Raw genomic sequence first — 21040 nt, forward strand, 5'->3', positions numbered from 1 at the left:
AGAGATCCAAGTGCAATACTAACTTTCTGGAAATGGATTTGCTGGGAAAATAACAAAACCATGAAACACAATATTTTTTTTATAGCTACAAAGAGGAAGTTCGGAATATTTCCACAATCTACTACAAGGAAGGGGGTGCTATAAACAATATAAACAGGAATTAATCAGGTCATGTGTATATTTTCACAATGAGGTAACCACTATGAGACTACGGGCCAGATGACTCCAATGTCTGAAGATGGAGGTTAGCTACATCAATTCGACAAGAAGGGTGTCTAACCCATTTTCTTCTCGATCAGTGATGGCCACCTGGTGACCTTCAATTATTATTAAAGGGAACCTAAGGTTTCCAAACGACTCTCCAACCACCACCATTATCATACAGAGCCCAATCCCTAAGTTTTATCAAGCTTGCGGTGTGACAAAACTTGGGAGCTATGAGCCGTAAATCATTTTTGTTTTGCCGGTCACGATACGCTAATTGGTCAGAACTAGCCTATTCCCCCAGACTAGTCCTGTCCTCAGGTGTCTGACATCTTCTTCAATGTGCCCAGTCATCACCTAGGTATGTGAAGGGGTCCAATTTTTGTCACTTCCACCGATCATCTGTTTGAAGGACCCTGGAGCTAGTGCAAGTGCTGCAGTCTCCATTCTCTGTGTACATAGTCTTCCAGGTGGTTTCACGCTTGCTCAACATTTTTCCTATCAGCAGTGAAATGTATTGCTCAGTTTACTTTCAAGGGTTATACCCAATATAGTAGGTTATCCTTTATGCATACGGGATGGGATCCCTTGCGATCCTGGGAATGGTGTCCTGGCTTGAATAGAGCGGAGGTGCACATGCTGAACCTCTGCTCCATTCATTGTCTATGGGACTGCTGGAGAAAGCATAGCACAGCACTCAGTTATTTCCATCAGTCCAATAGACGACGAATGGAGCAGACCTCAAGCATGCGCACCTCCACTCTTTTCAAGACAGGGCCCTGCGGAGCCTGATTCCTGGGGTCCGCAGCCCTATTCTCAGGATCAATGTGGTCTTAGTAGTCAGAACCCCCATGATCAGTAAGTTATCCCCTATGCTATAAATAGTGAGTAATTTACAATTGTGGGTGATATCCTCCTAATGGGACAGAACTGTAGTACCCTGCATGGCTGTTAAGTAAAGCAGGAAAGTATGACCCACCCTAAAATGTCAACATTCGCCTTCAAATTTCAGACTGATGGGGTGCTCAGAAGGGTGCTGGCGAGTCAGACCCCCCGTATGTAATATTGATGGTCTATTTTAAGGACAGGGCATCAATTTGAAATAGGAATTTTGGAATAGGATACATGAACTGTCAGGTAGAATCCACGTCTTAAGGTGCCTGGAAAGCAGGAGTTAATTCCGTAAGCAGCGTGCACTGCGTTTTTTACATGTCTTTCTAGAAGATATAGGAGCAGCTTTATGCTGGGGACACGGAGCATGGCCCGCTGCACTTGACAATGACTGAATGTGTAGTTTGCAGCAATGCTGAGTCCTGCAGTGGTATTGTCACAGCTAATTAATGTTACTGGGGGCATTAGTGTCAAACCTTTGGAATTGGGAGAAAATGTCTACACAGTATGCATGCAAAATACAGCCCATGTCTTAGCGCAGTCAGCACTGCCCAGTATAGGAGAGGAATGCCGATGGGGAGGACGCTGTCACATGCAGTCTCCCAATACAGAAACATTCCTTGAATGACCAATGTCTCGTGATGAAAATTATGTTTTATGACTTTTTTTTTTTTTAAATACTGTAAGCATTGTGCAGACTAACATAATAGTGACATGATGCCACACTAACATGTGATTCCATCATTTCTACTGGGAGGTTTGTGGGCTGTGTGACATGGCATGTGTGGCTTTAAAAACCTTAATGGTGGCATTTCATAACGTGCTATGTGTTTCTTATCAGATGGGTTCCCCTAGAATTACATACTGATGACCTTTCCTTAGGATCAGCTGGTAGTAGGTTCCTCGGCACTGGTAGTACAAGGAAGGGACTAGTGTTGGGACCACACTCAGTACACCGCCAAGTGATCGCGCTTAGGTACTGCAGCTCTCACTTAAGTGGCTGAGCTGCAGTACCCCAGAATGGCCACTGCACAGTGTACTGAGCTGTGGTGTGGAGGCCCCCATACACATTAGACTAACCTGCTGATATCGATGGTCTAATGTGTATTGGGGCGCCAGCCGACTGATGGTCGGGTGAGATATCGATCAGATATCTCCGATTTTGGACTGTTGACTGCATTGTTCTCCCTGAGATTCCGATGAGGCACAGGAGTAAAGAAGTACGGCGTATGTGAACATGGGTAAGATGAGTTTTGAACTCCATTCTTGCTATACAGAGCGCACATTTTCATCATACAGCATGAGCCTATCTGCCAGAGGCAGAGATTTACATCTCCTGAGCCTAGGCCGACAACTATAAAGGGCAGGTAGCTTCCAACACTAATTAAAAAAAGCATTTGAGAACTTGATCAGACAGTGAGCTAAGGACCTTAATCATAGCTTATATGGCAGCAATGCAGTTAAAAATCCTAAATTCAATGTTCACATACACCTTAGCCATGCGCTCAGGGTGCAGTTGCATTTGTTTGTATGCAGGGGTAAAGAATACACTTAGTGTGACACATAAAACAAGAAAAACGTAACTATAAAGTGGATAAATCCCTTTAAATGGTCACAGTGATTTCAATCAGCTTTGCTTACATCAGTAATACAAGCAATTATAAGAAATGGAGTACTGTAAAATATTATCAGAGAAATGTGCTTTATTCCCCCACTTACAAGCGACTTCTTCCTCTCTCCACTGCTTCCTGAACTCATTAACCAATTTGAAAAACAACTGATATCTATCTTGGCCAAAGCAAACCGGACTGTCAGCAAAGTAGGCTGTCGGGTTACAGAAACTATTACAATCTATGGAGAGGGGATTCGAGATGAGGACAGAGGAGCAGGGAGAGTGACTGACCCAGAGAGAGAAAGGGAACCATGTTGAAGTTTCTAGCAAGCAATTTATCTCATCGCGAAGCTAGACTCACAGCTACACTGCTCTGTACCTTTGTATAATGTCCCCTATGACAGGTGTGTTCCTTTACAAATCAAGACCTATCAGTTTAACTAAACACAGCTGCACTCCAATGAAGGAGTAGAACCATCTCAAGGAGGATCACAAGGAAATGGACAGCATGTGACTTAGATATGAGTGTCTGAGCAAAGGGTCTGAATACTTATGACCATGTGATATTTCAGTTTTTCTTTTTTAATAAATTTGCAAAAATTTCTACATTTCTGTTTTTTTTTTTGTCAAGATGGGGTGCAGAGTGTACATTAATGAGAAAAAAATGAACTTTTTTTAATTTACCAAATGGCTGCAATGAAACAAAGAGTGAAAAATTTAAAGGGACCTGAACACTTTCCGTACCAACTGTATCTGATAAAAATCCAGCAAAAAAAAACTGCCGCAAAACCTGCTTTTTGCAAGCAGCTTCTTTACTGCCAAGATACCAGGTTTTGCATGCAGAAAAAACACACAGCAAAAATGCAACGTGTGAACATAGCCTACCCGTATCAGTATTTGCAAGCCAAAACCAGGAGATGGTGACAAATACAGAAGTGGTGACGTGTTTCTAGTATGCGTTTCCTCTGATTGTTTTACTCCTGACTTTGGTTTACAAACACTGATGTAAAATACTGAACATGTACATGTGGCCTAAAGCCAAATCTGCAGCTGGGCTTCATAGCAGCTTAGCAATTTAACTATATACTTCAATACTGTCAGATTGCAGCACATAATATAAGCGATCAAGTGAAAAATAGAAAACATTTTTTTTTTAAAAATGCAAAATTAAAAAAAATATATATTAAAGTATAAATCGCCCTTTTTTAACATAAAAAAGTGAATGTACTTGATATTGCTGCATCTGTAAAAATCAATTCTATCAAGATATAACATTATGTATTCGTTAAACGCTGAAAAAGAAAAAAATATTTCAAATCCAAGTACTGCGGTTTTTTTGGTTGCTGCACTCCTCACAAAGAATGTAATAAAAAAATGCAATAAAATAAAATGTAATATGTAATGCACGATGGGATCAGTAAAAATATAATAACCCATCACACAACTCCACAGACAGAAAAATAAAAATGTTACAGGCCTCCAAAAATGACCATACAAACCCCAATTTTTATTTATTTTTTTAAGAATTTTTTTTTCTTTACTGCAAAACAATAAAAAAAATCCTTATTAGGTCTGATATCACCATACTCATAGTGACCTAAAATGTCCTGTTGCCAAGTCATTTTTACTACACAACGAAAGCATTAAAAACAAAACCCCTTAAAAATGGAGGAATTGTGGGTTTTTTTCACCATTTTTAAACACTCGGATTTTTCTTTCCCCCACTTTTCAGTATGTTACATGGCAAATTTGTCTGAAATGGATGTTGACAGACAAATAATAAAATTTACAGGTCTTGGAAGAAGGATTAATATTCTGTGTGCCCTGAAAACGCCCTTCGGCCACGTTCAGTATTTGGTCAGTATTTTACCTCAGTATTTATAAGCAAAAACCAGGAGAGGAACAATCAAAGGAGAAGTATAATAGAGACACGTCACCACTTCTGGATTTATCACCCACTCCTGGCTTTGGCTAAGGCTAGTTTCACACTAGCGTTTATTCGACGCAGCGCACGCGCCGCTAAGCTCCGCCCCTGCCGGCTCCCTGCCTGCCCCATCCGGTCATCGCCGCCTAATATCGCACATGGACGCTTGCGATCTGTGCACCCTATCTTTAGCATAGGGTGCGCAGATCGTGCGCTGGCCGTGCGCTAGTAGGATTTTGGCGTGCGCTGCGCACTTTTGAAGGTGCGCCCGTGCGTGCCGAACGCAGCATGTTGCATTTCGGCGTGCACGGCGCACCTTCAAAAGTGCGCAGCACACGCCAAAATCCTACTAAAGATAGGGTGCGCAGATCGCAAGCGTCCATGTGCGATAGTAGGCGGCGATGACCGGATGGGGCGGGCAGGGAGCCGGCAGGGGGTGGAGCTTAGCGGCGCCGTGCGCTGCGTCGAATAAACGCTAGTGTGAAACTAGCCTTACAATTACTGAGGTAAAAAACTCACCAAATACTCACTGTGTGCATGTGGCCTGGCCTCAAGGATATTAAAGGACGACTTGAGCAGAGAAGTGATTTATATATGTCAATGAGATGTTACCTGGTATCCTCTCCAGAACGACTGGATAAGTAACGCTGCCTCATCTTCAGACAGGAGAAGAGATAGAGGAATGGGTGGTCTTGGACTGCAAAAAAAAGTACTATGGTAAGTTTTTTTGATTGCTTCCCAAATATCTAAAATTATTAGGTTTGTCCACGTTCAGTATTTGGACAGTATTTTACCTCAGTATTTGGTCAGTATTTTACCTCAGTATTTGGACAGTATTTTACCTCAGTATTTGGACAGTATTTTACCTCAGTATCTGTAAGCCAAAACCAGGAGAGGAACAATCAGAGGAGAAGTATAATAGAGACACGTCACCACTTCTGTATTTATCACCCACTCCTGGTTTTGACTTACTGAGGTAAAAAACTCATCAAATGCTCAATGTGTGAACATGGCCAACAGTTTGTACATCTCAGAGTTGTGGTTTGACTGTAAAAAGAAAAAAAAAAATCAAAAAGGATCTAACTGCCATCTCCTATCTCCATAATGGAAAAATCTGTATTCACTGTAGTCAGATTTTAACCAAGAATTGACAATGAATGATCAGTCCAGGTGGAGGGAGAAGCAGATTTCTGCAATAAAATATATTACAAAGTTTGTTATTTTCATGTGTTGTTGATTTATGGTGCAATCGCAGTGTATCCGAGCCTTATATACGAGCTTTGTGACTGTGCCAGGACAGACGGATTTAATAGAATGCCAATGAAAGGTGATCACAATGTGAATCCACCCAGGACAAAGAAGAGCCTGATCCTATCACAAAACATCTTCTGTCTCGGGAGATGAAACATGCTAATTTGGAATATCCTTTATTATTCGGGATATTCTTCATGACTTTCAAGCAGTCGCCAATATGCATTACAGCTGAGATAATGGGAGGTAATTTCAATGTGACAGGAACGTATTTGTCTCTTCTATAACGGCCTCCATTGTGTTCACTCAATCAATCAAAACTAGGACGAGGGGTCAGGAGCGCCGTTCAAGTCACAGGAGAGTCCCAGGCATGGATGTGCTGCCGTGTGTATGAGAAAGAGGCAAAAAACAAGGTGCAAGGTGGTCACCTGTAGGAAGTCCATAAACGTGCAAAACCAGAATAGCCCTCTAGTAGATATATGTAATATCCGCAAGATACGCCATAAATGTATAGTAGAGTCCAACAATGGAACTCACATCTATATCAGCAATAGGGTCATACTGTGCGCTGCTTTAAGTGGAGAAGTGGTCAAAATCCCTACACAAAAGAAGGGAAATTCTGTCCATCTCTTGCCAAGAGTCGGGGCGTGATCTTGAGATACATGCAGGTACCATTGGTGGTCCCATCGACTATACATTTACACTTGTGAATATGTCATAAATGTAGGAGATCAGAATACCCATTTAAATGTATTGTGCACATGAGCCGATGGGAAAACTGGGCTCTTTACAGCACTTTCTAAAGACAATAGAGTCAAATCATCAAAGCTATTTCACCCAATTACTGTCATAAATTGCTTTGAAAAGTCACAAAGCATCACGTGAATGGGGAGCAAAGGCGAGCCCATCTGGTCTGATTTCCCAGAAGAGCTACTGTAGCTAAAAAACAAAATCATCACTGGCTATGATAGAAGATTGTCAGAACATCACATATCACAGCTTTCTGTGTATACCTCCTACAGGAGCTCAAATATGTGACCGTGGTTGATCATGGTCTTCAGATGAAGGATGAAAGCTGGAATGGAGCAATGGAGGTCTGTCCTCTTCAGCAACAAGTCACACTTTTGTCTTGGCAGTGATAGCAGGAAATGGGTTTGGATGCCATGAACAGTCCTTCACAGGTGAATGTCACACCGATCCTACTCCTGGGATTTTGGTGTGGGGTGGCATAATATATGGCAGCTGGACCCCTCTAGTCTTCATTCCACATAAGCTAACAGCTCAGCATTACTTAGATTTGATCATGGAACCAGTGGACTTGGGGCTGTGGAGTCAGAGTAAAAGTCGTGGAGTCAAAGTCAAAGTTGTGGAGTCGGTGTCCATTTTGGTGGAGTAGGTAAAAAATGGACCGACGCCTAAAATATAAAATAAATTGGGTACAGTAGTACAATGCAGGATGTGCTGTAAATGTTTTCATAAGAGTTTGGGAAAGTTATAAAATGTCCTATAAATGTATGTTCTGTATCTGATCTAAGGATCTGGGATTTTAGTTGAGATGAATCTGTGCTGCACTTTGTGGTCATGCTCAGTTGTTAGGCAGTGAGGTGGAGTCGGAGGTTTGGCTTACCGACTCTACAACCCCGCCAGTGGTGTGGCCATTTGTCCAAAGTGTACCACAAGTCATTTTTCAACACAACCACACTAGGCCTCATGTTACACATGCTACTGTAAGCAGCCTCTGTGGCCTAAACATGCTCCCCATGGTCTGCAGTATCTCCATACTTGTCTCCCATACAGCACATCTGACATGTCATTGGTCAGCAATTGCAAAGGAAGCTGCCAGCAGCGGCACTTGATGATTTATCCAAGTGCATTCAGTGAGGCAGAACATTCCTCAGACAACCATTAATAACCTCATTCATAGCAGTGAAGGCTATGCATGAATTCCGTAGCTATGTAGTTATATAAGTTGAAAAAAAAAGACCTGAGTCCATCAAGTTCATCTTTTCCCCACCAGCTATATATTCTCTATCACTAGATTATTTATAACCCACAATGCCATTTGTTGGGAGAATACCATCCAGGTCTTTTTTAAAAGCTGTTACAGTGTCCGCCATTACTGCCTCTTGTGGTCGGGCATTTCACCATCTGACTGTCCTAACTGTAAAGAACCCTTTCCTATTTAGCTGTCAGAATTATCTTTCCTCCAGACGTAATGAGTGCCTCCTGGTCCTTAGTATGGTCTTTGGAAGGAATAATTCATGTGCCAGTGCTTTGTACTGACCACACATGTATTTATACATGTAGATGAGGACGCCTCTGAGGTGTCTTTTTTTAAAGCTAAACAAGTAAAGAAGCCCAACTTTCCTAACCTCTCATCATATGAGAAGCCTTCCATCTCATATAATATTATAGTTGTTGCCTTTGAACTGACAAACTTCTCAATATCCTTTTTAAAATATGGATCCCAAAACTGGATCCCATATTCTAGATGTGGCCTCACCAGTGATTTATAGAGGGGTAACAATACGTTGGAATTGTGGGATTTTATCTCTGTTTTTAAACATCCTAAAATTTTGTTTTGCCTTTACGTAGCTTTCTACACGTGGTTGTTCATCTGTCCATGTATAACAAACCTAATCGTGCATTTACAATGGCCGACAGATCGGGAAAAACCATCCTAGTAATATTTGTTTCCAATTATCATCCGGTCTAAACCAATTTATGATCACCTGACGAATAACAAAACATTTGTTCGTCGGGAAATATGATTTTCAAGCTTGCATTGAAACAGGACATGATCCACTTAGCTGCACATATGAGATTTTGGAGAGTTTCTTTTTGGCTAAGGCCATCTGTACACGTTCAGTATTTGGTGAGGTCTTTTTTACCTCAGTATTTGTAAGTTAAAACCAGAAGTGGGTGAAAAATGCAAAAATGCAAAATGTAATAAACGCACCAAATACTCAACGTGTGCACGTGGCCTGAAGAGGTTTTGAAAAACACCTGGTGGATAAAAAAAATAGCATGTCCCTTTTTTGAAACAGATCCTGATGGAATCTGCTCCAAATTAAGCATTGTCTAATCAAAAGGCTGTGTAAGGCTGTGTGCCCACGTAGCGTTTTTTAAGCGTTTCTGCAGCGCTTTTTGACAAGCGATTCTGCTGCAGAAACGCTTAAGAAAAGCATCCAATTGATTTTTAATGAAAAACACACGTTATGCAAATGGTGCATTTTTAACCGCTGCGGAAACGCTTAGCGATTAAAAACGCAGCATGTTCATTAATTTTGCGGAATCGCATGCCGTCAATTATATGGGCAAAAACGCTTAGGAAAACGCATGCAAAAACGCTTAACAAACGCTTGCAAAAACGCGTCAAAAAACGCATGCGTTTTCCTGGGAGCAGGGTGTGCGATTCTGCTCAGATTTATTCTGCTTCAGAATCGCTACGTGGGCACATAGCCTAAAAATACTTAATTTTTTTTTCCCAAAACCTCTTAGCCCCCCCACCTTTCTCCCCAAAAAAGGGTGCTTTCTGAAGTAATATTTGCATAAAATCATTGTAGTTTCTGAATGGCTGAGAAAAAAAGCCTCTGTGTGAACATGGCCTCGGAGATCCTGTAACTTTTCTCTATGGAAAGTATCTACAGCTGTATTTCGTGTGCCTATCACGGGTATGCAGTTGGTGCTGCCATTTTCTATACATTAAGCCTGTAGCTTTGTAGAAGTAGCATTTGGTCTGAGTAAGTTCTTCCAGCCTATAAAGAGGGGAAACAATGCTACATGGCCAAAGTGAGAGTATATAGGGGAGAGAGAAGTAGTGCTGGCTGTGCTTCATGTTGGCTGGAATTGGCGATCGGTAATTGATTTTCCGGGTATTGGGTAAACTGTTGTGAGTTCATTCTCACCAGTTGTGAGTTCCCCTTCTGGACTCCCTCTGGTGGTGACGGGAGGTGGTGCGGCTGGTTTGATCGGTGGAGATCTGCCACCTGAGAATGAGGATGACGATTGGATCTCAGGATTCTCAGATTGGATTTAAGACAGCCGACGCCCTATTCAGTTGCTGGTGATTCCTTCTGGCTTGTCAGCTCTTGGTTTTCAGCTCTGTTCCAGTCATCTAAAGCTAAGTTTTTCTGCTAATGTTCACACTTGATTTTGTTGGTCTATTCAGTTTTTTGTGTAGTCTGCCAGCCCCGGCTGGGGGCTGAGCTGAATTTCCACTCTTATTTATCAGTATTTTGCCAATTGGCTTTTTGTCCCTTACTAGTTCGGTCTCTTTTTGCTCTGTCTCAGAATATTTCAGAGTGCTGATATAGTGGGAGAAGTCTAGTGACTTCAGGGTTAATTTTGCTATCAGAAGTGTTGGACATTATTTTTGTAGGGTTTTTTGCAGGTTGCAGATAGTGTCTTCCCTTTCCTTTCCTGTCTAGTTAGTTTGGGCCCCATCATTTCCTCAGCCTATTTTCCTGCCTGTGTCTGTGCCTTCATCTTGTTTCATCTTGTTTCACCGTCAATACATGTGTGGGGGCTGTCTATTCCTTTGGGGTCTGCTCTGGGGTAGTTAGTTTTCCCTTTTCTTGCTTTAGGCTTATGTAGTCCTCCAGCCGTGACGAGGTGTCTAGGTTCATCGTAGGCACGCTCCACGGCTACTGCTAGTTGTGTGGTAAGATCAGGGATCTGCAATCTGCATAGTTACCAACCACTCTGGTTTTCTGTGACTTAGCTTGATTGCTTTTTTTTCCACGGTGACCCATTCATAACAGAATCACCAGCCATACCGCAGATTCTAGGGTACTCAAAAGCAGGAAAGAATTGTAAAAAAAAAAAAAAAAAGTGTCAGAGTTTTTTTTTTTATATGTATATTTTTTCCTCTTTTTCTCTGGGGCCGTAGGAGGATTTTTTTTTTTAAAATGGAGATTAAGCAGTTGTCTGATCATGTGGAGCAGCTCACTGCTGAAGTGCGGGGAATTTTTCGCCTATCTCGCTCATTCACATGCTGCTGAACCAAGGATCCCTACTCATGATGTGTTTTTTGGGGATCGGTCTAAATTTTTGAATTTTAAGAATAATTGTAAATTATTTCTTGCCTTGAAGCCTAACTCATCGGTGAGCTCTGCGCAGCAGGTTAAAATTGTCATCTCCTTGCTGCGGCGATCCCCAGGATTGGGCATTTTCTTTGACACCTGAAGATCCTATTCTGACTAATGTGGATGCATTTTTTCAAGCCTTGGGGTTGTTGTATGATGAACCTAATGCTATTGATCAAGCTGAGAAAGCCCTATTGGCATTGAACCAGGGTCAGGATTCTGCAGAGTTATACTGTCAAAAATTCCAAAAGTGGGCGGTCCTTACTACCTGGAATGATGGTGCCTTGGCAGCTCTCTTTCGGAAGGGTTTGTCAGAAACCGTAAAAGATGTTATGGTGGGATTTCCTGTTCCCTCTGGTCTGGATGGCTCTATGTCATTAGCCATTCAAATTGATCGGCGTTTACGTGAACGCAAAACTACACGAGAGGAGTTGCCACCTTTTGGACAAATGTCTGAACCTATGCAATCTGATAGAGTTTTGTCTAGGGTGCAACGTCAGGAGTTTAGAAGGCGTAATAAGCTGTGTTTTTTCTGTGGAGACGCCTCTCATACTATTTCTGTCTGCCCTAAACGAGAGAAATGTTTTGCACACACATTTGCTGTGAGCAGTGTACAACCTAAGTTTCTGTTGGCAATTACTCTGATCTGCTCCTTATCCACGTTTTCCACAAAGGCTTTTGTGGATTCAGGAGCAGCTCTGAATCTGATGGATTTGGACTTTGCTAAACGTTGTGGTTTTTCCATGACGCCTCTGCAGACGCCTATTCCTTTGAGGGGTACTGATGCTACCCCTTTGGTGGAGAATAAACCTCAGTTTTGGACCCAGGTGACGATGCGGGTTGCCCCAGACCACCAAGAAAATTGTAAATTTTTGGTGCTGCATAATTTGCATGATACTATTGTTCTGGGTTTTTCTTGGTTGCAAACTCATAATCCAGTTTTGGATTGGAAATCTGGGTCTGTGGTGAGTTGGGGTTGTCAGTGTGTTCTTAGGGATGCTCCTGTTTTCTCCACCTCTCTTCAGTCTCATGATATTTCTGTTTATCTAGCCGATTTTTCTGATGTATTTAGTGAGAGCAAGTCTGTGTCTTTGCCTCCGCATAGGAGTTATGACTGTGCAATTGAGTTGATGCCCAGGTGTAAATTTCCCAAGGGTCGGCTTTTCAACTTATCAGTACCCGAACATGATGCTATGCGATCCTATATTAAGGAGTCATTGGAGAAGGGTCATATTAGACCATCCTCGTCACCTTATTTCCCAGAGGAGCATTGCGGCTTTAAGTCTCCTCACATCGACATGCTTAGCATGTCATTCTCCACAAGGAGAAATTTTACTTCTTGGATATCGGTCAGACGCCTCTCTCACAGCCAAACCAGATCTCCCACTTTGCACTGATGATGGGCAGTACCCCGAAACACAGTGTCTGCAAATGGAGATTCTGGTTTGGCTTTTTTCCTAAGTCATGTAACTAGGCTCGTTAAAGGGTCAACATTGACTTTTAGGATTGCTACCTCCAATAGGTGGCACTAGAGTTCTAGTCCTCTTCCTCTCTGAAGAGACAATTTGCATAATTAGCATATTTCCCAGAGGAGCATTGCGGCTTTAAGTCTCCTCACCTCGACATGCTTAGCATGTCATTCTCCGCAAGGAGAAATGATACTTCTTGGATATCCGTCACCTTTAGGTGCTGGGTTTCTTTGTGGCCAAGAAAGATGGTTCATTAAGACTGTGTATTGATTATCGTTCCCTTAACAAGATGACGGTTAAATATCAGTATCCCGCTACCTCTGATGTCTGATTTATTCTCCAGAGTTAAGAGTGCCTGCTGGTTTACTAAGCTTGACCTCAGGGGGGGCGTATAATCTTATTCGCATCAAGCACGGGGATGAATGGAAGACGGCGTTTAATACTCCGGAGGGACATTTTTAGTACCTGGTGATGCCTTTTGGGCTCACTAATGCCCCTTCTGTCTTCCAGTCCTTTATGAACGATATTTTCCGTGACTTTGTGGATAAGTTTTTGATTATCTATCTAGATGATATTTTGATCTTTTCTAGTGATTGGGATTCTCATGTGGAACACGTCCAGACTGTGTTCCGGATTTTGAGAGAGAATTCCCTGTTTGCTAAGGGATCGAAATGCCTCTTTGGTGTACAGAGGATTTCATTTTTGGGATTTATCTTATCTCCATCGACTATTGAAATGGACCCGGCCAAGGTACAGGCCATTTATGATTGGGTTCAGCCTACTTCTTTGAAGGCCCTCCAGAAGTTTTTGGGTTTTGCTAATTTCTATCGTAAATTTATAGGTAATTTTTCTGGTATTGTCAAACCACTGACTGATCTGACCAAGAAGGGCGCTGATGTGCTGAATTGGTCCCCTGAGGCTATCTCAGCATTTCAGGAGCTTAAGCAGAGATTTACTTCAGCCCCAGTTTTACGGCAACCTGATGTCTCACTTCCATTTCAGGTAGAGGTAGATGCTTCTGAGATTGGTGCAGGAGCTGTTTTGTCCCAAAAAGACCCTGTGACTTCTAAGATGAATCCCTGTGCCTTCTTTTCTCGACAGTTCTCCCCATCTGAACGCAACTACAGTTGTGGCCAAAAGTATTGACACCCCTGCAATTCTGTCAGATAATACTCAGTTTCTTCCTGAAAATCATTGCAAACACAAATTCTTTGGTATTATTATCTTCATTTAATTTGTCTTAAATGAAAAAACACAAAAAGAATTGTCCTAAAGCCAAATTGGATATAATTCCACACCAAACATAACAAAGAGGGTGGACAAAAGTGTTGGCACTGTTCAAAAATCATGTGATGCTTCTCTAATTTGTGTAATTAACAGCACCTGTAACTTACCTGTGGCACCTAACAGGTGTTGGCAATAACTAAATCACACTTGCAGCCGGTTGACATGGATTAAAGTTGACTCAACCTCTGTCCTGTGTCCTTGTGTGTACCACATTGAGCATGGAGAAAAGAAAGAAGACCAAAGAACTGTCTGAGGTCTTGAGAAACCAAATTGTGAGGAAGCATGAGCAATCTCAAGGCTACAAGTCCATCTCCAAAGACCTGAATGTTCCTGTGTCTACCGTGCGCAGTGTCATCAAGAAGTTTAAAGCCCATGGCACTGTGGCTAACCTCCCTAGATGTGGACGGAAAAGAAAAATTGACAAGAGATTTCAACGCAAGATTGTGCGGATGTTGGATAAAGAACCTCGACTAACATCCAAACAAGTTCAAGCTGCCCTGCAGTCCGAGGGTACAACAGTGTCAACCCGTACTATCCGTCGGCGTCTGAATGAAAAGGGACTGTATGGTAGGAGACCCAGGAAGACCCCACTTCTTACCCCGAGACATAAAAAAGCCAGGCTGGAGTTTGCCAAAACTTACCTGAAAAAGCCTAAAACGTTTTGGAAGAATGTTCTCTGGTCAGATGAGACAAAAGTAGAGCTTTTTGGGCAAAGGCATCAACATAGAGTTTACAGGAGAAAAAAAGAGGCATTCAAAGAAAAGAACACGGTCCCTACAGTCAAACATGGCTGAGGTTCCCTGATGTTTTGGGGTTGCTTTTCTGCCTCTGGCACTGGCCTGCTTGACCGTGTGCATGGCATTATGAAGTCTGAAGACTACCAACAAATTTTGCAGCATAATGTAGGGCCCAGTGTGAGAAAGCTGGGTCTCCCTCAGAGGTCATGGGCCTTCCAGCCGGACAATGACCCAAAACACACTTCAAAAAGCACTAGAAAATGGTTTGAGAGAAAGCACTGGAGACTTCTAAGGTGGCCAGCAATGAGTCCAGACCTGAATCCCATAGAACACCTGTGGAGAGATCTAAAAATGGCAGTTTGGAGAAGGCACCCTTCAAATATCAGGGACCTGGAGCAGTTTGCCAAAGAAGAATGGTCTAAGATTCCAAGAGAGCATTGTAAGAAACTCATTGATGGTTGCTGGAAGCGGTTGGTCGCAGTTATTTTGGCTAAAGGTTGTGCAACCAAGTATTAGGCTGAGGGTGCCAATACTTTTGTCTGGCCCATTTTTGGAGTTTTGAGTGCAATGATCAATGTTTTGCTTTTTGCTTCATTCTCTTTTGTGTTTTTTCATTTAAGACAAATTAAATGAAGAAGATAATACCAAAGAATTTGTGTTTGCAATCATTTTCAGGAAGAAACTGAGTATTATCTGACAGAATTGCAGGGGTGTTAATAATTTTGGCCACAACTGTATGACGTGGGGAATCGGGAATTGTTGGCCAAGAAGTGGGCATTTGAGGAGTGGAGACATGTGTTGGAGGACATCAAGTTGTGGTCCTCACCGGTTACAAGAATCTGATTTATCTGGAGTCGGCCAAATGCTTGAATCCTACACAGGCTAGATGGGCCTTGTTTTTTACGCGTTTTAATTTTGTGGTCTCTTTTCTTCCGGACACTAAGAATGTTAAGGCAGACGCCCTTTCTAGGAGTTTCTTTGCCGATTCTCTTAGTGTGACCGAGCCTACTACCATCCTAGGTGAGGGGGTAGTTCTTTCTGCCATTAGAGACGCGCCCTGGAGGAATTTCAGGAGGATAAACCTGAGCGTTGCCCTATGGGAAAATTGTATGTTTCTGACCAGTGGAGAAAGAGTGATGTCTGAAATTCATTGCTCCGCATTGGCTGGTCATCCAGGTATTTTTAGTACCAGAGATTTGGTGAGTCGGTCCTTTTGGTGGCCTGCCTTATCTCGTGACATCAGGAATTTTGTACAGTCCTGTGGGACTTGTTTTCGGTCTAAACTCTGTTCTCGTTCTAGTGGGTTGCTGATGCCCTTGCCGGTGCCCAAGAGGCCATGGACCCATATCTCAATGGATTTTATTTCTGATCTTCCTGTCTCTCAGAGAATGACTGTTATCTGGGTGATTTGTGATAGATTTTCGAAGATGGTCCATCTTGTACCACTCCCAAAGTTGCCATCTTCTGCTGAGTTGGTGCCCTTGTTTTTACAACAGGTGGTTCGATTACATGGGATTCCTGAGAACATTGTGTCCGACAGAGGAGTCCAGTTTGTTTCCAGATTCTGGAAAGCCTTTTGTTCCAATCTGGGAATTCAGTTATCCTTCTCCTCCGCGTTTCATCCCCAGACCAATGGACAAACTGAGAGAACAAACCAGACCTTGGAGTCTTATTTGAGATGTTTTATATCTGCTGATCAGGATGATTGGGTCTCATTTTTGCCCTTGGCCGAATTCGCGCTGAACAATAGAGCTAGTTCTGCTACTTTGATGTCACCCTTTTTCTGTAATTTTGAGTTTCATCCTCGGTTCTCTTCAGGGCAAATGGAATCTTCGTCCTGCCCAGGTGTGGACACTGTGGTTAAGAGAATGCAGCAGATATGGGACCAAGTGGTGGATAAGTTGTCACTTTCTCAGGAAAAGGCCCAGCGATTTTCAAAACTGGCATAGGACCATTGGTCCCCGGTTTAAAGTGGGTGATATGGTTTGGTTGTCATCTAAGAATATTCCTATGAAGGTTGCATCTCCTAAATTTAAGCCAAGATTTATTGGTCCTTATAAGATTTTGGAAATTCTTAATCCTGTCTCGTTTCGATTGGCTGTTCCAGTTACGTTCAAGATCCATAACGTATTTCACAAATCTCTGTTGAAGAGGTTTGTTGAGCCAGTGGTTCCTATGGCAGCACCTCCTGACCCTGTGTTGGTCGAAGGCAATGTGGAATATGAGGTAGAGAAAATATTGGATTCTCGTTTGGTTAGACGGAGACTCCAGTATTTCGTCAAATGGAAGGGTTATGGTCAGGAGGATAATTCTTGGGTCTCTGCCTCCGATATTCATGCCAATAGATTGGTTCGTGCTTTTCACCGGGCCCATCCTGATCGGCCTGGTGGCGTGGATGAGGGTTCGGTGATCCCTCCTCAAGGGGGGGTACTGTTGTGAGTTCATTCTCACCAGTTGTGAGTTTCCCTTCTGGACTCCCTCTCGTGGTGATGGGAGGTGGTGCGGCTGGTTTGATCGGTGGAGATCTGCCACCTGAGAATGAGGATGACGATTGGATCTCAGGATTCTCAGATTGGATTTAAGACAGCTGACGCCCTATTCAGTTGCTGGTGATTCCTTCTGGCTTGTCAGCTCTTGGTTTTCAGCTCTGTTCCAGTCATCTAAAGCTAAGTTTTTCTGCTAATGTTCACACTTGATTTTGTTGGTCTATTCAGTTTTTTGTGTGGTCTGCCAGCCCCGGCTGGGGGCTGAGCTGAATTTCTACTCTTATTTATCAGTATTTTGCCAATTGGCTTTTTGTCCCTTACTAGTTCGGTCTCTTTTTGCTCTGTCTGAGAATATTTCAGAGTGCTGATATAGTGGGAGAAGTCTAGTGACTTCAGGGTTAATTTTGCTATCATAAGTGATGGATATTATTTTTGTAGGGTTTTTTGCAGGTTGCAGATAGTGTCTTCCCTTTCCTGTCTAGTTAGTTTGGGCCCCATCATTTGCTCAGCCTATTTTCCTGCCTGTGTCTGTGCCTTCATCTTGTGTCACCGTCAATACATGTGTGGGGGCTACCCCTTTGGGGTCTGCTCTGGGGCAGTTAGTTTTCCCTTTTCTTGCTTTAGGCTTATGTAGTCCTCCGGCCGTGACGAGGCATCTAGTTCATCGTAGGCACGCTCCACGGCTACTGCTAGTTGTGTGGTAAGATCAGGGATCTGCAATCTGCATAGTTACCAACCACTCTGGTTTTCTGTGGCTTAGCTTGTTTGCTTTTTTCTCCATGGTGACCCATTCATAACAGTAAACATGGTGGAAACACTGCAGCTAATACTGGCGGTGAACTGTGGCTGACACTATAAGATGGGAACACCGTAGATGGTACTGTAGCTGGCACTGGAGGGAATTGGAAAGCTGTCACTGGTGGGATTTGCTGGTATTCTTCGTGTCAATAGAGAAAACTTCTTTGGCACTGGGGAGCACTCTGTCACTGGCAATGTATGAAAAGGCAAACTATAGCTGGCACCAGGGACAATTCTAGCTCTTCTGCTGCCTGGATCGAAAATTAATATGGCACCAGTCCAAGCAATGCTCACAGGAGAGCATAAATTGCAACTAAATGTCACGACTCTGTTGCTGGTTATCCTGGGGCTAGGGACTCCTTCCCTGTCCCAAACACTAGGGGCGATCCTGCTTACCCTTTCCCCCATATTACTTCTAATGGTGAAGATACCAGGGCCACGTACATTGCTGAGCTCCTGAATCCAGCTTCAGCTTGTTCCCTCCCCCCACCCAGGGAAGAGGGGAATAGTAGCGTACGGCTATACACCAATAAGACTAAAAAGGTAACACAAACAGGGATAAAGGAAAATTCCAATTATATAAATATGCACACACAACAGAGGGAGACACCGGGGAGTGAAGGATGGGAAAAAACAAAGTAGGAGAAGGAGAGGATTTGCACACAACCAAAACCAAGCAAGTCTTAGGCCAGGTAAAAAAATTCCCAGCAAGAAAATGGGGTATAAAATATGCTATTATATAAATCCAATTTATTTATGGACAATAATATTAACCCCAATATATAATAACAGGACTACAATTGTATACTCCAGATACTACTACAATTTAACGAAAAAATGGAGTTCCATACAATAAATCATAATAATAAAATATTTTTATTACATGCAATATTTAACACATGTAATGAACAAGTAAAAAAAAAAAAAAAAACCCTAAAAAGATCCTTTTTAAAATCACAAAATTCCAGGGCATATAAGAGTAATTAATTATGTCAAAGCATATAAGTCACCAATGCAAATGATATACTTTATAAAATATACAAAAAAATGCGTCTTTAGTAAAACCGCAGGCAAATAGTTAAATACACAGGGAATCCACCCTCACTATGTAAACTGCCCAGCGCTATCCGCAAAATAAACATTCATTTTCAGCAAAGGTGCTTAACAGTGCTTACCCATAGATAATATTGCTGTAGTGCCCGGGAGTCAAGTATCACCCCTTAGTTTTTTGGATATTTTATATATCATTTGCATTGGTGACTTATATGCTTTGACATAATTAATTACTCTTATATGCCCTGGAATTTTGTGATTTTAAAAAGGATCTTTTTAGGGTTTTTTTTTTTTTTACTTGTTCATTACATGTGTTAATTCCATGCATATAATAAAAATATTTTATTATTATGATTTATTGTATGGAACTCCATTTTTTCGTTAAATTGTAGTCTGAGGCCGGGGTCAGACTTCCGAGTGCGATGCGAGTCTCTCGCATCAATACCCGGCACTGCCGCCGGCACTCGGGACCGGAATGTGCGACTGCATAGAAATACATGTAGCCACACACTCCAGTCAAAGTGCCGGGTATTGATGCGCGAGTTTCTCAAATTACACTCAAGTGTGACCCCAGCCTTAGAAAAATCCACCAAACGCCTCCCCAAACAACAAAGCTCCTCAACCATGCAGCAATGAAGCTAACTTTGGCATTTCCTACTTGCCAGAGTCCAGTACATATAAAAGAGGGGAGTGGCCAACAGTGAACAGCTGAGAGTCTTAAGGAAGGTAAGCTTCCAGGAGCCGTTAAAGGGAATCTGTCACCTCATTTTTGGCCTAGGGCTATTAGGGGCTTATCTACAGCATTCTGCAATGCTGTACATAAGCCCCCGATGTAACCTGAAAGATAAGAATAACGAGTTAGTTATACTTACCCCGGGGTCTGGTCCGGCGCCTCCCATCTTCTAGCGATGACATCCTCCTCCTTATTTCTGCCGCGGCTCCTGCGCAGGCGTACTTTATCTGCCCTGTCGAGGGCAGAGTAAAGTACTGCAGTGCACAGGCGCCGGACCTCTCTGACCTTTCCAGGCGCCTGCGCACTGCAGTACTCTGCTCTGCCCTCAACAGGGCAAATAAAGTACACCTGCGCAGGAGCCGCGGCAGAAGTAAGGAGGAGGACGTCATCGCTAGAAGATGGGAGGCGCCGGACCGGACAGCGACACCCATCAGACCGGACCGGACCCACGGGTGAGCTTAATCTAACTCGTTTTTCTTATCTTTCAGGTTACATCGGGGGCTTAGCTACAGCATTACAGAATGTTGTAGATAAGCCCCTAATGGCGGTGGCCACATCTCATAGATCAAAAATGAGGTGACAGATTCCCTTTTACCTGAGCAGATTGACACGATTAATTTGAAGGTGAAGTGCTTCTCGTCAGTGCAGGAGCAATCAGACAGAGCAGTCTTCTGGCTCCTCTCTGTCACGGCAACCCAGTGACACAATTTTGGGACTTTAAGCAGTACACCCTCTGCCATGGTTATTCATTGGTTGCCTGCGATAGGAGCTGGTGCACACGAGCACTGCTCTACTTAAATGCCACTGTCTGAGATTAACAACAGCATCTAAATGGATAACAGCAGCTCCAGTTGCTGCTGTTACAGGCAAATGCTGGCTACATAACACAGCTGGCATCTGCCCTGTGTGGAGTGGGCTCAGCTCCTAATACTATGACCTCCTCTGTGGAGTTAAAGAGCTGAGTACTCAGGGGGGTAGACTGCTCAATTTGCCTCATAGGAAAAGCGGCCCTGGTTGGCACAGTGTGGGTGGCACACCCAGCTGTTTGTGTAATCGACCCACATACTCTCTAGAAAGAGCTTCTGCAGGAGCTGAGGTGTGTTTTATAAGGAATCATGTACTGCCAGTGATTAATTCAGGAGGTTTCCAAGCCTTTATTATGAGGAGAGGTCATCAATATCAGATTGCAGGACACACAGCACCTCTACTGATGAGCTGACTGAAGGTGCTTTGATGCCTGTACATTACGGTATATACGGTAGATTCCATGAATTATACTGCAAGCCCTCTTCCATTTACATGTATGTCCTGAGCCCTGTATAACTAAACCAAGCCTATTAGCTTTTTACATGTTGTGGGTATCCTCTGTGACCCTTAAGGTGCCTCCTACTTATAATTTACAGTAAGGAGTAGATTATCCCATATGCTGTATTATATGACACAGTTGTATTACTGGACCACATTTCTTTGTGCTGCGCTGCTGCCAAGATGAATCCCGTTCTTGAAAA

At 42.9% G+C, this 21040-nt stretch overlaps 1 protein-coding gene across 2 annotated transcripts in view; it reads right to left on the reverse strand.

Moving 5' to 3' along the window:
- IQCK (IQ motif containing K) overlaps positions 1–21040 on the reverse strand; it is a 100961-nt gene that overhangs the window by 34840 nt on the left and 45081 nt on the right. For both annotated transcript variants that reach the window (XR_012219895.1, XM_073542965.1), the window contains exon 7: positions 5244–5328. Coding sequence is in view for 1 of the 2 variants with exons in the window: in XM_073542965.1 (XP_073399066.1) it covers positions 5244–5328 (85 nt within the window). In the remaining variant the exon portion in view is untranslated. The remainder of the gene's footprint in view (positions 1–5243; positions 5329–21040) is intronic.

The sequence above is a fragment of the Dendrobates tinctorius genome, unplaced genomic scaffold, assembly GCF_039654945.1.
Source record: "Dendrobates tinctorius isolate UK_male_01 unplaced genomic scaffold, ASM3965494v1 ptg000129l, whole genome shotgun sequence".
NCBI lineage: Eukaryota > Metazoa > Chordata > Amphibia > Anura > Dendrobatidae > Dendrobates > Dendrobates tinctorius.